The 17,369-nt window shown below is 48.3% G+C and overlaps 1 protein-coding gene across 2 annotated transcripts in view; it reads right to left on the minus strand.

Annotated features, from left to right (window-relative positions):
• Nucleotides 1-17,369, minus strand: part of ZZEF1 (zinc finger ZZ-type and EF-hand domain containing 1) — a 1,404,152-nt gene that overhangs the window by 168,807 nt on the left and 1,217,976 nt on the right. For both annotated transcript variants that reach the window (XM_069226690.1, XM_069226689.1), the window contains exon 50: nt 9,873-10,041. In XM_069226690.1, coding sequence (XP_069082791.1) covers nt 9,873-10,041 — 169 coding nt within the window. The remainder of the gene's footprint in view (nt 1-9,872; nt 10,042-17,369) is intronic.

Here is a 17,369-nt window from a genome sequence, read left to right on the forward strand (position 1 = left end):
CTAGAAGTCTCTATCAGATATGTGTGCTAGGACATTGGTTGCTCCGGGTACATGTTCTGCTTTTAGTGTTATTTGGTTGTGCAGGGCCCATTTCCATATCTGTTGCGCTTTACATGACAGAGCTGATAACCTCATTCCTCCCTGCTTGTTTATGTAATGCATGCTAGAGGTAAGGTCCACATTAACATGGATAATCTTGCTATTCTGGGAAGGAAAGAGAGTAGGGCCACTCTATTGCCTTGAGTTTCAGTAAATTTATGTGCATTTTCATCTGGAGGTTGTTTCACCTCCCGCTGATTGTGAAATCTTGAAGATGAGTGTCCATCTTTCTAAAGACGCACCCGTTGTTATTACAAAGTCTGATATCTGTGTGAGGAATGTTAGCCCTTTGGCTATGTTTCCTCTCTGACCCCACCACTGCCTGGTTGATATCATGTTTGGGGTAATCCGAATTATGTTGTCGAATGATCCTTGCTTCTACCAAATAAGGCGTGACCAAAGGTAAGTAACCTGTTCATCTGATAGAGACTTCTAGTTGCAGATTCCTTACCTTTGAATAGATACCCAAGCAATTCCATTCCCAGAGTTGGGCTTGCAAACCAAGTTCATACCATTAAGTCCTGCAGGACTGAACGAGCAAACTGCCTGTCCCTTTGGACCTGACTGTCCAGGCAGGAATGTTTGGTAAACATGTGGAGGGATGCCCATGCGGCTGCCTGGCAGATATCAAGGACTGGAACTGCACATGCTAACTCAGTGGTCACTGCTTTGGCTCTGGTGGAATGAGCAAATAAACCTTCAGGGGGTTGCTTCTTGGTCAATGCATAGCAGATCCTTATACAGAGTATGACCCATCTGGAGAGGGTCCACTTCTGCACTGCCTGACCTTTCTTCCACCCACATAACCGACAACAAGTTGATCATCAACCCAGAACTCTTTTGTACGATCAAGGTAGACTGACAATATTATTTGTGGATCTAGGCGGTGGAGTCTCTCCTCTTTCATAGAGGGATGTGGGGGTGCATAAAAAGTAGGCAAGGTGATGGATTGTCTTACTTGAAAGGGAATCACCACTTTAGGCAGAAAAGAAGCCGTAGTGCGAAGCACCACTTTGTCAGGATATACAGAAAGGTATGGAGGGCTTGGATGACAAAGCCTGCAGCTCACTCACTCTGCGGGCAGATGGAATGGTCACAAGGAAGGCAATCTTCAAAGTAAAAAGCCTGAGACTATAATTGAGGCGAGACTCGAAAGGAGGGCACACCAAAACAGTCAAAACCAAATTCAAATCTCATTGGGGAATAATGAATGGGGATGAAGGAAACATCTGTGAGAGACCTCTAAGGAACCTATGTACAATAGGGGACTTAAACAAAGGTTGATCAGGCAACCTCAAAATGCAAAAATTGCAGACAAATAACCTTTGAGAATGTCGCTAGAGGAGCCCTGATGGGCCAAAGAAAGTATAAACAACAGAACCTCAGAGAGAGGAGGTCAACAGACTTGTCTGTGCATCATGGAACAAATCTCTATCAAAGACAGGCATATATCGTTTTGGTGGAGGGATGCCTGGCTGCCAAGATAACTTTACAGACGTAGAGCAGAAGATCAAATGCTGTCCATTGTCGCCACTTAATCTCCATGCAAGAAGGCAGGGAGTTCACAATTTCGGGTGCAGAACCCTCCCCTGCTGCTGTGAAAGAAGATCCTCCTGAAGGGCTAGTCTGATCAGAGGATCAATGGATATGTTCAACAGCTTGAGTTACCAGACTCTCCTTGCCCAGTCCGGATCCACAAAGATTACTTGGGCTTGGTTGTTCTTGATCTTATTCAGAACACTGGAAAGTAGTGATATGGGCAGAAAGGCATACATAAAGTGCTTTACTTTAGCAAGTCCAACGCTACCACCTAATCTATGGGGTGCAGGGCAGATAGAACCCGAGACAGAGTGAGCATTTTGAACTTTTCCTTCTTGAGGAAGAGATTGAGGGACCGAAGGTCTAGGGCAGGCTGGCTGGAGGCCCGTGTCATTTTTAGGCACCAGAAAGTAACAGAAATAGCAACAATGACCAACTTCTGGCAGAGGGACCCTCTCAATGGCTCCCTTGGCCAAGAAAGCCATAACGTCCTCTCAGAGAAGTGTTAGGTGATCCTGCATCAAGCAATCATAGGACAGTGGCATGGATGGAGGGGTAGCCTTTGAAGAGGAGGGAGTAGAACTTTCGGACGATCTGCAAAAACCCACCTGACGTGATGGATTGCCTGCGGAGCAGATGATGGTGAATCCTGCCTCCAAATAGCCCCTGGTGGGAGAGAGTCAAACTAGGAAGGTTTGGAGGCAGCTGCAGAGGGGGGAGCAGTGGCCTGGCCAGATCACTGGCTCCCTGACCCACAGGGCACTGGATCCTAAGTCCCAAGCCATGCAAAGGCTGGGCAGCATGTGTGGCACAGTGGCTGGAGGGGAACGGATGCGGATGGGCGCCCCTTCTGTAGCCATGAAAGGGGAAAAAAAACAACCGAGAGGTCAGAGGGCCTGGCCGTAGCATGAGAATCCTTGAAACGCTCAAGCGCAGAGTCTGCTTTCTCTCCGAAGACACGGGTGCCATCAAAGGGTATGTTCATAAGATCCGCCAGGACTTCCCCACAAAAGCTAGACGTTCTCAATCTGGCATGGCACCTCAAGGCCACTGTTGATGAAACCGCTCATGAAGTTTGCTGTGAATCTCACATCAGCAACTGTTTGGTAGGGTACAGTCCAGGCCTCGTCCGGGACCAGTGGCAGCACTTGCGTGTACGAATAACGGCCCAAAAGGCATGCAGTGTTCATGGACTGCAATGCTAGGCAGGCAGAAGAAAACATATTTTTCTCAGGTGCGTCCAGCTTCTTGGCTTTCCTATCCAAGGGTATGGAAGGGAAAACACCATGGGAGGGGAGGCTTGGATAACTAAGATCGCCCGGAGCAGGGCGATGGTGGCGAGCAATAGTCCTGTTCACAGTAGCCTCTATGCTGGGTTTGGACCAGGTACCCAGTCGGACATCTGTATGGGCTTCATTGAATGGGAGCTGCGGTTCAGAAGATGAAGCTCCAGGTTGAAACACCTCGGTCAGAAGGATAGTCCAGATTGCCACTAAAGGCAGCTCAAAGTCGAGGACCTCAGCTGCTCTTCTCACCACCATAGAGTATGAAGCTCCCTCCTCCGTAGTCACGGTAGGGAGAGTAAACATGCCAGTATCTGGTGAGGTATCCAGTCCACTGGCTTCACCCAAGTCTGTATGCCAGTCCATAGGGTCTTGGAGATGGCATTCCAAAGGGTCCAGCGACCTCTCCCATTCCTCAACGTAACGTTGCCCATAAGAAAGATGCTCAGGATCCAACATAGGAGTCAAGACTCTTGCTGGCATCGGGGCCGGAGTTGTATGACACCCATCTAGCTCTGAGTCAGCAAAGAGGAAGGCACTGCCTGAGGAAGCAGGTGGCGTCAGAACTGGCTCTGGGTAAGGTCGAAGTGTCTGAGCTGCCAGTGTGGAATCCGAAGAGGCCTCATCCAACCCCGTGGGGAGCAAAGGCTCTCCAGCGGGCCAGGTTGCCCAAAAATGAGGCGCAGGTCCCTACAGACTTCACAAAGTTGGGCAGGCAGCCAGGCTCCTGGAAACTGCCCAGAAACAGGATCTTTGGAACAAGGCCTAGAGCGCCGTTGCTACCTTGTCTCATCAGCTGACGAACGAGGAGAGGGCGAAGCGCGCCTGTAGGAAGCTGGCTCAGTATCAAAGTGAGATATAGTGTACACAGAGTCCAGGGGTTCCCCAGAGGCTTAACAGGGTCTAAAGTAGATAATACTAATGCTCTGTTTGTGGCAGTATGGTTGAGCAGTTAGGCTTATCAGTGGGTAGTGCAAAGCATTTGTTGTACACACACAGAAAATAGAAGCACGCACTCAATGATGACTTAACTCCAGATCAATGGTTTTTATATTGCAAAAATTAATTTTCTTAGTTTATTTTTAGAACCACATTAAAGTTGCAGGTAAGTGCCTTAAAAGTTTCGTATTTCACACAGGTATCAACAGTACTCTGTTTGAAATCGTTAAGTAATACAGTTTTTGAATTATTGGATAAAAAGCTATTTTAAAAATGGACACTGACAATTTTAAACTGTTCCTGGGGGGAAGAAACGTTAGATCTGTATGCAGGTAAGTACAGCACTTACAGTCTCAGTCTCCAGGTTTTAGGAAATCCACCAGTTGGGGTTCACATTAATCCAAAACACCCACCACCAGCAACACAGGCGGTTGGGTGCAGAGGTCAAATTTCAGCAAAATTAACGTGGGCTTCTATGGAGACAGGGGGTACTCAAAATCCGGTCAGCCAGCACAGCTAAGTACCCGTTACTCAGATGGCAGACTAGGGGGATTAGAGGAGCCACAAGTAGGCACCAAACACACACCCTCAGCGGCACAGAGGCGGGCGAGGGCAGGGTGCAAACAGGACATCGGATTTCCAGTCAGTGCTGATCTATGAGGAGACCCCGGAGGTCATTCAAAGGCTGCAGGCAAGGCCCGGGGGGCGTCTCAGACACACCACTGGTCAGACAGGGAGGAGGGCTGCCTGCTGAACGATGAGGCACTGGGGGTCGGTTTCTCCAAGGCCTGGGGACTACGGGTGCAGTGTGCTCTTTAGGCATCGGATATCTTCATACGGGGCCTGCGGTCAGATGGGTCCTCGGGATTCCGTCTGCAGGCGTCGTCGTAGAGGGGTGGAGAGGTCAACCCAGGGTGGGCACTTAATCGCAATCGCCTGGAGACCCTCGCTTGCTGGGTGGACCACCTGGACGCGGGCCGTGTCCGTCGGGACCACAAGGGTCAGAACTCACGCATCCGGAGTGAGATGGGAGTCCTTAGCTGAATGTTTCTTCAGACAGAGCTGCTGTCCTCTGGAGTACTTGGTCCATTTGGGTGTAAGGCAGTCCTGTGGAGATGGCAGAGGTTGCTGGGCCCGCTGGTCGCGTCGCTGGGTTTTTTGCAGGTTCTTTGAAGCAGGAGGCAGGCCGGTAGGGACAGGACCAAAGCAGTTGTCGTCTTTCTTCTTCTCTGCTGGGGGTTTCGGCTTATCAGTCCTTCTTCTTCTTGTAGGTCGCCAGGAATCTGGTGAGCTGGTTCAGGGAGGCCCTTAAATCCTAGATTTAGGGGCGTTTCGGGGGTCAGAGGGCAGTGGCCAATGGCGTGTGAAGCCCCTCTACCCAGGACAGGCTTTGTTTATGACCACAGAGTGCACAAAGGCACTCACCACATGTGTTCAGAAACGTGTCTGAAATTGGCAGACTGGCATAGACCAGTCAGTCCTGCAATAGCAGTTGGGATAACATACAGGGGGCATCTCTAAGATGCCCTCTGTGTGCATTTTTAAAAAAATCGTACACTGGCATCAGTGTGGGCATATTGTACTGAGAAGTTTGATACCAAACTTCCCAGTATTCAGTGAAGCCATTATGGTGCTTTGGAGTTCATAATGACAAACTCCCAGACCATATACTTAATATGGCTACACTGCACTTACAATGTCTAAGAATGGACTTAGACACTGTAGGGGCATATTGCTCATGCAGCTATGCCCTCACCTGTGGTGTAGTGCACCCTGCCTTAGGGCTGTAAAGCCAGCTAGAGGGATGACTTACCTATGCCACAGGCAGTGGTTTGTGGATATGGCACCCTGAGAGTGGTGTCATGTTGACTTGTTTTTTTTCTCCCCAACAGCACACACCAGCTGCAAGGCAGTGTACATGTGCTGAGTGAGGGGTCCCCTAGGGTGGCATAATACATGCTGCAGCCCTTAGAAACCTGCCCTGGCCACAGGGCCCTTGGTACGATGGGTACCTTTTACAAGGGTCTTAACTGTCTAGATTCAGTCTGACACCTGGGGGAAATTCTAAGGTAAGGAATCTGCAACTAGAAGTCTCTATCAGATATGTATCTACATCTAATGCATGTTCAGGTGTTTTAACACACATCAAAGTGCTTGTTTTATCAAATTACTGACGTCTTTAAGATGAAATCCAGTGGGTTTACTGTTTCAGTTTTTTAGAAAATGCATGATCTATAATTGTTATACTGTTTCTTATATTTAATTTAAAATACTGGTTTGTCAGCCTTTCCCCTAACTTCTCTTTTTTCCTTTATCCCACCAATATCCTTCTTTTAACCTCATTTTAACCAAAAGTGTGAAAAATTATTTATGCCTGCTTAGCTGGTGACGTTTTGTGTATACGAAAAGAACATGTGGTTCATATAGGTGGGACGCAGAGCTTGCACACCCAGAATTGCCTATTGGCAAGATATGCTTTGAGAATGACATTTCACTGGTGACGTTTTTGCCCAAAATACAGGACAGCAAATTAAGTATGCCTACTTGCCTAGTTATGTTTTGTGTGCAAGAACAACACATGCTTCATGGGCAGGTCTCTGAGCTAGCACACCCATATTTGCCCACTGGCCAGATGTGCCTTAAGAATTAACCGCCACTTGTGACATTTGAGTCAAAAAATTGATTTTGTAGCAGAACTTCTTTAATTGGCAGATGTGTATAAACTATGAAAATCTAAATCTGATAAGGGAAGCTTGTGCAGAACTTCCTTCCATACCAAAGAAAAGGAGCCCCTCCCTGCGGAACCCCATCTTTAGCGCTTTGCAATACTGTGGCCAGTGAATGGAGCCCAGGCCCAGGGGTCTATGACAGGCTGAGCTCTGACAACGGGGCTTGATAAGGGTTTTCCAACTCGCCTAAAGAGGGAAAGCCTCCCCAGGCTAGAAGACGTTTGTGCTGGAGAGGCCAACAGAGCACGGATAGCCAACGCCAGGTCTGTGGCTGAGTGTCTTGGCTCTTTTGGGACACAGAGGGTCAGGTAGCTGGAGGCCATGGCCCTGCTGCACCTCTGGCTGGGAATCTGGTTTTCTCACCTTCCCAGGCAGGTGAAGCCTCCCTGATCCCACTCTAGGCACTCTGCAACACTACAGGCTACTAAATGGGGCACTGGCTTTCAGAGCTTTCAAACCTGCGTGAGGAGGAAACAGGAGTAGTTTGGGGCATGAGATGTTGGTGCCTGGAGTCCCAGGGCTCAGGTATCCACAAACAGCTTTTCAAACCTCTCATTGGGGCATGTTCAAGCTTGTCACTGTGTTTCAGCACAAAATTTCTCCTCTCTGCAACCTCACCGACCAGCCTTGTCCCGCACCAGCCGAAGAAAGGGAGCCCCACTACCGGATGCTTAGTGACACTGTGGCCAGTGAATGGGGCCGAAGCCCAGTGGCCCGTGACACACCATAGCTCTGAGTGGGTCCTGTAATGGATGTTCCTCCTCACCTAAGAAGGGAAAGCCTCCCAAGTGCTTCAGATGGGGCAGGGGAGACCCGAAGAGCATAGAAAGCCCACACTAGACATGCAGCAGGGTATCCTGGCTACTGTGGGACACAAAGGTTGACTGCCTGCAACCCACTGCGCAGTGCCTACCACACTTCTGGTTGGGAACCTGATCAGAGTTTGTTTACCCTGCCGAGCACAGAAAGCCTCCCTGACTCAAAGGACCCCTCCCCAGACATTTCACACCACCACTGGGCTGCTGAATTAAGCCCTGGCCAACTGGAGTGCTCACTGGGGCCCAGTCAGCACTTTCGATCCTGCTTGAGGAGGTACATGAAGGGTTGGTGCCTGAAATCCCAGGCCCCAGGCATCCAAAAAAAGCTTTACAAAGCTCTCCCTGGGGCTTGTTTAAACTTGTCATTGTGTTAGAGCACAAAAATCCTTCTCTCGGTTACCCCTTCTCTCCCAGGTCTGACACCACTCAGCCATGAGTAGGAACTGCCAGCTCAGTCCATCAGCCCAGGGTTCCTTCCACCTTTCTGGACACGAGATAGCCAAGGGTGATTAAACCTCCTTCCACCAGCCTCTGTGGGGCTCTCCCGGAAGTTGTTTTTCTTCAAATATTAAGCCATAAGGGCTTTCGGAACCAAGAAAAAAGGCACAAGTCAGAGTTTGTCCATCTAGTCAGAAAACACCTACAAGATGGTCTGGGGACTCCTGATACCAGATGTCCTGGGCCTACAAGAGCCACAGACCACTGTGGCCATGCATGCGGAGACCAGCTGAATCAAAAATAGCACCCATAAGTGGGCAGGGTGGCCTAGATAGTGCATGCAGGCAACTGTGGGACACCTCAGACATGCATGTGGGGCACGCTGTCAGGTGCACCACAGTTTTCATGCTAGGGCAAACCATTCCCCTGCCTGCCCCACCATGGAGGAGTCCAGGCACTCTGGCAGTGTACCTCTGTGCTAAGACTGAGGGTCCTGCAGCAAGTAATCGAGCTCATATCTTGTGGGCACAAAGCTGAGCCCCTGCGAAAGCACCAGCTGATCCCTGGAAGGGCCCCAAGTTGATATATGTTCAAGCAATCTTCAGACACGTATCAGGAGGTTCCTGGGGGCCGCAAGGTTCACTTGAAATGTCAATGAATAAAGTGTCCTGCAATTCACACTAACTGTAGCAGCTATATACATTCTTCATTTATGTGCAAGTTGAGTGATCCACTGCAAACAGTCACATGCAACGTTCACAACAGAGAAGAGAGGAAGGCGTGGAATATGCCTCCACAATTAAAGGAAAAAAAAGAGAGCGTTTCCACACATTCGGTCTGGGAGCCTCATCCCACAGCACTGGGGCCAAGCGGTTCCCATAGCACCAGAGACAGGCAATTCTTCCGCCAGGCCGCCCATAAAGGAGCGCACAAGATGTTAAACCCTAACCTTAAAATAAGGCAACAAGGTACCTGCAATGAGGGAAGGTCTCACCACCTGCACGTTGGCCATTCGCCACCCACCAGGGAGGGTACATGGCTCAAACCATGATTGTTGAGAGTCCCTTGCCTACATAGCGACCCCTAGCCTAGGGAAGGTGCCATTGGAGAAGAGGCCACTACTCTTTCTATGAATCCGCTTACACCAGGCAACAGAGGGGGAAGTTTAAGTGAATGTATACAACCTTCTGGAGCCCTAGCTGTGCTTGAAGCTCCAAATGAGCCCTAACTGGAACTTCAAGGACAGCTAACCATTCTCAGTCAAGTCTTGAATGTTTGACTTATACGTTTGCCTGTTTCTTTTTTTCTGTGTAAAACATCACCAGTGTGTTGGCAAATTTTGCACACACCACTGTGTGATAAATGTAACACAGGGATAATTTCACAAGAGTGATTTTGCACATCCCTACTTGTAACTTGGATCGTATTCAATAGATTCATACATATGTGTTCACTTTATTACACTTCATATGTTTTTTATTTAAATGTACTGTAATAACAACTCTTTGACAACGTAAACAAATTACTGCAGTGTATTTTTTAGGTGTTGCTTGAAACCTGTCTGAAATTAAATTGTTTGCACTGAAGATCATTGGTAGGCTAAATGCTGTGACTGACCATTATACACTGGAAAAAGCGATCCATGAAAGCAGTTAGGATTATAAGAACTTTAGTAGCAGACCAAGCAAAAGTCTAATTTTACACAGTGAAAGATATATAAATATGAAGATATATAGTATAAAGATCCAAAGATATATATATCTTTGGATCTGCTCTTCTAAGTTCCAAGCTTGGTAAATTATTTTTTCATATCCCATTGGGTCTCATGTTTTTGCCTTAGCTGATCTTTAAGTTGAATGCTATTAGGTTATGTGATTGTACTTTTCTCTTGCATTTTTCATCGCAAAAAAAAAAAAAAAGGAAAGGTGGAAATGTTGTATGTGCCAGTCACACAATAAAACATAGAACTGGTAACTGGAATTCAACATTAAACACAATGCACTATAAAAAATACAATTAATTTTCACCTGGCAGTTCAAAGTCAGTCCACTTTTGTGGTGATCCACTGAAAACGTGCCTATCTTGTAGGAAATCTCTGGTGCTGGAGATCTGCAACTCATCACAGCCATCTTCTGTGTTGCACTGAGAGTCAAATTTGATTGAAAGGTAGATAGCACCAGGAATATGGACTTTATCCTATACAAAATAAAACCATAATATTACAAATTAATGCACTAGGTTCAACGGCACCCATAGAGACAGCACTCAATTGATTATTTGGCGTCTGAATATTAAACCTCTCTTAAGCTTTCATATCTTGTTTTTTCCCACAAAAGTCATCCTGGCCAAATTTGCTTGCTCACTATACCAACACATGTTGAAAGTTCAAAAGACAGCATGAGTTTGGAAATTCCTTTGGACAACACTGAGGAGTTAGCCAAAATGTAGCAAACTGTATTCATTTTTCTAGACTTGCAGTGCATAAAAGTATGAACTTATTTTCCTAAGAATGGAATCAACAAAAACGTTTGTTGTGTTAAAATCTCTCTCTTCCCAGATTTCAGGAACAGACACAGACCTTTTTTACGAGTTTTTTAAAAAATTTTTAAAGGTTGTGATTTTTTACTATTTTTGTTGTTTTTACCTACTTGCAGCTTATGGTGTCAATAGGTATGATCCCTGTGTAAGAGTCCGAAAAGCTATACATTTCTGAAAAGAAGGCACTTATGAATTCAGGAAGGGTTGTTTGTGTAGATTGTTTAAGAATTTCCCAAAGAAAGTAATGGTTCCAATAAACAACTAATTAACATATGTAGAAAGAGATGAAAATGCCTTCATCTCTAAGATTTTGTCTCTATATTTTGTTGTACAGTAGTTAAGAACAGGATACTTACTTTTGGTAACAAATTATCTGGTAGATACATATGCTAGTTGCAAATTCCTTACCTTAGAATTTCCTCCGGGCGTCAGTCTGGACCAGGAGATTTTTCTTTGAGAAGTACCCTTGTGTGCCATTAGCTGGCGTAGGTCGACTCAGCGTCCGTCCTTGACATTGTGGTCACCGGATATGACGTCTCGGGTTGTATATAGGTGCCACCCTTGCGCACTGATGTCAGTTTCTTTTCATGACTTTCTACGCCAGAAGCATGGAGCCATAGAAGAACACTGATTCTGGTACGCAAGAACTAGGGCCCTGAAAGGGAAGTCTCTGTCCCTAGAAATCAGTTTGCAGAGCCGAGAAGATGGGTGGGTTGGTAAGGAAGCTGTAACTAGAATATGTCTCTGCCAGATAATTTGTTAACAAAAGTAACGTGTTCATCTGATAGAGATTTCTAGTTGCAGGTTCCTTAACTTAGAATAGATACCCAAGCAATATTACGCCTGGAGGAGGGTCCCAAACACAAGATCATACTAAGAAGTCCTGCAGGACGGAATGGGCAAAGTACCTGACCCTTCGGACCTGACTGTCCAGGCAGTAGTGTTTAGTAAAGGTGGGCAAGGAGGCCCCTGTTGCTGTTTGGCAGATGTCCAGGACTGGAACTGTGTGTGTTAATGCAGTGGGTGCAGCTGTGGCTCTGGAAGAATAAGTGTGCAAGCTTCTTAGCGCAATGCATAGCCCATTTTAATGCAGAGAACCACTGTAGGAAGTTGACTCTGTATATACTATCAAAATGAGATACTGTGTGCACAGAGTCCAGGGGTTCCCCAGAGGCTTAACAGGGGCTAAAGTAGATAATATTAATGCTCTCTTTTGTGGTAGTGTGGTCGAGCAGTTAGGCTTATCAGAGGGTAGTGCAAAGCATTTGCTATACACCAACAGGCAAAAAAGGAAACACACACTCAATGACAAACTCCAGGCCAATCAAAAATATATTTTGTTACTTTATTTCTAGAACCACAAGATTCTGATTGCAGGCAAGTACATTTGCAAGTAAGTAGCAAGCATATGTACCAACACCACCTTGTTTCACTTTAGCAAGTTAAACGATTTTCAAATAAATAGCAATAATCTGTTTTAAAAGTTGACAGTGCAATTTTCAAACACAGTTCTGAGGGGAAGAAAAGTTAATACAGTTAGTTAGTACAGTTTCGAGGTACAAATAAGTCCAGTCTCCGGGGGTTAGGATGTCCACAGGTTGGGATTCAAGGTAACCCCAAACACCCATCACCAGCAACATGGGGCCGGACGGGTGGAGAGGTCAAAGTTAGTGAAAGATTTAAAATGCGTTCCTATGGAGATTGGGGGCACTCGGAATTGGATCTGCCAGCAGGTAAGTACCTGCCTCTTTGGAGGGCAGACCTGGGGGGTTTAGGAGAGCACTGCGGGGGAGGGGGGCACAGGTCAGCACCAAACACACACCCACAGCGGCACAGGCGGGGCCAGGTGCAGGGTGCAAACTCAGTGTCAGGCTCTCAATGCTTTTGAAAAGGGGGACCCCGGGGGTCACAAGTAGGCTGCAGCCTGGGTCCAGGAGGACGGTTCAGCAAAACCACAGGCTGGACAAAGTGGAGGGTTGCCTGCTGCACGTTGATCCACCGGATGTCGAGCTCCCTAAGGCCATAGGGCTGTGGGTGTAAGGTACCATTTGGCATCGGGTATCTTCGTCTGGATCCTTCACAGGCAGGGAGTTCTCTGGGTTTAGTCTACAGGCGTTGTTGTGTTAGACAGGAGGGGTCAACCCAGGGCAGAAACTAAGTCAGAATTGCCTTGGGACCTGCTCTAGACCAGTGGGCCACCTGGACACGGGCCATGAGCGTCTGATGCAGATTGGTCAGGGCTTGCGGATCCAGTGTGTTTCTGGAGTCCCTTTCTGGCGTTTCTTTCTGGACAGGGCCGTTGTCTTTGGGAGATTTTGGTCCTCTAGTGTGCAGGCAGTCCTCTTGGGGCTTTTAAGAGGTTGCTGATCCTGCAAGATGTGTCGCCTTTATGTAGCAGGGGCTTCAGAAGCTGGAGACAGGCCGGTAGGGCTGGGGCAAAATCAGTTAGTGACTGCAGTTTTCTCTGCTGGAGGTCAGCTTCGCAGTCCTTCTTCATGTCTTCTTTTCTTGAGGTTGCAAGGAAACTGATGAGCTAGTTTCAGGGGAGCCCTTAAATCCCGGATTTAGGGGTGTTACAAGGGTCTTAGGGCTGTAGCTAATGGCTACTGACCCTGAGAGTAACTACACCCTTCCAGTGCCCACTCCCTTTGGGGAGGGGGACACAGACCTAACCCTATTGGCCACTGTCCTCCAAGTCAAGATGGAGGATTCTGCATGGAGGGGGTCACTTCAGCCCTGGTCACCTTAGGGGTGGTCCTAGCTGAAGTGGTCACTCCTCCTTGTTTTTCCTAAGTTTCCCGCCAGACTTGCCGCCAAAAGTGGGGCTTTGTCAGGTTGGTGGGCATCTCCAGTAGCTGGAGTGACCTGGAGCACTGTAACAGGAGCCTGAGTCTTTGAGACTCACCACCAGGTGTTACAGTTCCTGCAGGGGGGAGGTGTGAAGCACTTCCACCCAGTGCAGGCTTTGTTTCTGGCCTCAGAGAGCACAAAAGCTCTCACCCCAGGAGGTCAGAAACTTGTCTGGAAGTGGCAGGCTGGCACAGACTGGTCAGTCCTGCACTAGAGGTTTGGCTAAAATCTCTAAGATGCCCTCTGGGTGCATTTTTCCATAAATCCAACACTGGCATCAGTGTGGGATTATTGTGCTGAGATGTTTGATACCAAACTTCCCAGACTTCAGTTAAGCCATTATGAAGCTGTGGTGTTCATAATGACAAACTCCAAACCCATATACTCAGTATGGCCACACTGCACTTACAATGTTTAAGAATGGTCTTAGACACTGTAGGGGCATATTGCTCATGCAACTATGCCCTAACCTGTGGTATAGTGCACCCTGCCCTAGGGTTGTAAGGCCTGCTAGAGGGGTGACTTACCTATGCCACAGGCAGTGGTTTGTGGGCATGGCAACCAAAGAGGGATGCCATGTCAACTTTGTCTTTTTCTCCGCACCAGCACACACACGCTGCAATGGCAGTGTGCATGTGTTTGGTGAGGGTCCCCTAGGGTGGCATAATACATGCTGCAGCCCTTGGGGATCTTCCCTGGCCACAGAGCCCTTGGCACCATGGATACCATTAACAAGGGACTTAGCTGTGTACAAGGAGTGTGCCAAATGCAGAGACAATGTTACAGTTTTAGGGAAAGAAAACTGGTGCTGGGGCCTGGTTAGCAGGATCCTAGCACATTCTCAGTCGTCAGTATCAATATCAGGCAAAACCTGGTGGGGGGTAACAATAGGCCCTTTCCTACAACCACCCATCTAGAGATGGTTCTCTTCTGTACTGCCCTACCTTTCTACACACCCACATAACCCACAAAGAGTTGATCGTCCACTGGTAACTCCTATGTACGATCAAGCTAGAACGCCAACGCTCTTTTTGGTTCCAGACGGTGGAGTCTCTCCTCTTTCTTAGAAGATTGTGGGGGCGCATAAAAAGTAGGCAAGGTGACTGATTCGCCTACATGAGAGGGTGAGAACCTCTTTAGGCAGAAAAGAAGTCCTAGTATGAAGCACCACCTTGTCAGAGTGGATGAAGATGAAGGGTGGCTTTGAAGAAAGAGCCTACAGCTCACTCATTCTGCGGGCAGAGGAGATAGCTATAAGGCAGACTGTTTTCAAAATAGGCAGGCGAAGTGGGCAGTTGTGAAGCAGCTCAAAGAGAGCGCACACTAGATAGGTAAGAACTAAGTTCAAATCCCACTGGCGCATTATGAACAGGGAAAGAGATGGGTAAGGCTCTTAAGAAATCTCCCAACAATGGGAGGTTTAAATAGGGAGGGTTTGTCAGGCAATTGGAGAAAAGCGAACATGGCAGACAAATAACCTTCTAGGGTTCCCAGAGTAGAGCCCTGCACGGCCAAAGAAAGAACAAATAAAAGAACCTCAGAAAGAGGAGTAGAGAGGGAATCAACAGACTTAATGGTACACTATGCCACAAATTTGTTCAAACAACAGGCATATGCTGTTTTGGTGGAGGGACGCCTGGCTGCCAGGATAACATTACAGACTTGGGGCGGAAGACAATAAGCTCTCTACTGCCACAGCTCAATCTCCAAGCAAGGAGGCAGAGACTGGACAGGTTCGGGTGGAGAACCGTCCCCGCTGCTGTGACAGAAGATCCTCCCGAAGGGGCAGTCTGATTGGAGGATCGATGGCCATGTTCAAAAGTTCAGGATACCATATTCTTCTTGCCCAGCCCAGAGTCACAAGAATGACTTGGGCCCAGTCATTCTCGATCGTCTGTAGAACTCTGGGCAGAAGTGGTATTGGTGGAAAGTCGGGAAGGAGACATGAGCTCCACTCTAGGCAAAAAGCATCACCAAGTGACTGCCGGCTTGGAAACGCCGAAGTGTAAAACAGCTCACATTGCACATTCTCAGGTTCTCCCCACTGCTGAAAGAGACCTTGTGCCAACTCCGGATAGAGACGCCATTCGTCATCAACTAGGCATTGACTGCTTAGTTTGTCCGCTCTGATGTTCAGATGTTGAACCACCAGAGATATGCCCTGATTTTCCAGCCATGTCCAGAGGTGGAGAGCCTCCTGACAACGGATCCATGACCCCACCCTGCAGTGTTTGTTGCAGTGTCATATGGCAGTTGTGTTGTCTGTGAACACCTGCACCACTTTCCCTTTGAGAGAGGGAAGGAATGCTTTCAATGTCAGTCTGGTCGCCCTGAGCTTTAAAAGTTTGATATAGAACTCGGACTCTGCTGGAGACCAGACACCTCTGATCTCCATCTATCCTATGTGGCTGCCCCCTCCCAGAAGTGATGCATCTGTCACTACAGTCACATCTGGTTGGGGAATGAAGAGAGATCAGCCTGTGACTGAAAGGCGGTTCAAAAGCCACCACTGCAGATCTTGCACAGTTCTGTCCGAGATCTGGACCATGTCTGAGAGATTCCCCTGATGCTGCACCCACTGAAACTTCAGGTCCCACTGCACAGCCCACATATGCCATTTAGCAGGTGTCACCCTGGATGCAGGAGCCCATGAGGCCCAGCAGCCTCAGAGTCATTCTCACCAAAACCCAGGATACCACAGGCTGAAACATCGATATCATAGCCTGAATATCCTGGACTCGCGGCTCAGGAGGATAGGCCCGAAAACTGCACTGTGTCCAGAGAAGCTCCGATGAAAGGGAGTGTCGGAGAGGGAGTCAGGTGTGACTTTGGCACGTTTATAGTGAACTCCAGTGAATGCAGAAGGTCCGCCATAGTCTGGAGGTGGGAGCTGGGATGAGCCCACCTTCAACAGCCAATCATTGAGGTACGGGAAGGCTGAAACCCCTAACCTGCACAGATGAGCTGCGACCACAGCCATCACTTTGGTGAACACCAGAGAGAGGCGCCAGTAGGTCAAAAGGGGAGCACGGTAAAGTGAAAATGCTCATGACCTACCACAAACAGCAAGTAAGGTCTGTGGGCAGGCAGGACAGGAATATGGAAAGAAGCATCCTTCAAGTGCAACACTACCATTCATTTTTCTGGGTCCAAGGCAGATAGGACCGGAGCCAGGGTGAGCATTTTGAACTTCTCCTTCCTGAGGAAAAGACTGAGGGACTGGAGGTCAAGGATAGGGTGGAGGCCCTTGTCCTTTTTGGGCACCAAAAAGTAGCAGGAATAACAACCACGACCTACTTCTGGCACAGGGACCCTCTCTTTGGCTCCCTTGGCCAACAAAGCCGTAATCTCCTAACGGAGAAGTGGAAGGTGATCCTGGTCATCCGATACTAAGATGGTGGCATAGCAGGAGTGGCAGTCTTGAATGGGAGGGAGTAGCCCCTTCCGACTATTTGCAAAACCGATCTGTCTGAGGTCAGGGTATTCCAGCGGGGCAGGTGATGGTCGAATCCTGCCGCCGAGTGGTCCCTGCTGAAGAAACGCCTGACTAGGAAAGTTCGGAGGCTGCAGCTGTGGTGGGGCGATGGACTGGCTAGACTGCTGGCTCCCTGATCCATGCGGATGTCAGATCCCACGCGTCGGGCCACGCAGAGGCTGACCAGCGGTGGCTGGCGGGGAACAGACATGGTTGGGCGCCCCTTCCGTAGCCACGAAAGGGGTGAAAAGCAGACTGAGGGGGACGAATGGCCAAGGGACAAAGCTGCAGGAAAGCGGCTCTTTTTAGCATGGTTACCCCCACTTTTTGACTATCAGTATGCTTTGACTGTTTTCACTGGGATCCTGCTAATCATGATTGTGCTCTCTCCCTCTAAATTTGGTTGCTTAGGACTCTACACACCCCTCAATTGGCATACTGGTGCCCCCATTTAAGTCTCTAGTATATGGTACCTAGGAACTCAGGGCATTGGGACACCAGAGGTTCCCCATGGGCTGCAGCATGTATTGTGCCACCCATGGGAGCCCATGCAAAATGTGTCTGCAGGCCTGCATGAAAAGGTGCATGGACCCTTTTACTACAGGTCACTGTAAGTCACCCCTATGGTAGGCCCTCTTATCCCAGAGGGCAGGGTTCTGGT

Source organism: Pleurodeles waltl, chromosome 3_2 (genome assembly GCF_031143425.1).
Source record: "Pleurodeles waltl isolate 20211129_DDA chromosome 3_2, aPleWal1.hap1.20221129, whole genome shotgun sequence".
Classification (NCBI taxonomy): Eukaryota; Metazoa; Chordata; class Amphibia; order Caudata; family Salamandridae; genus Pleurodeles; species Pleurodeles waltl.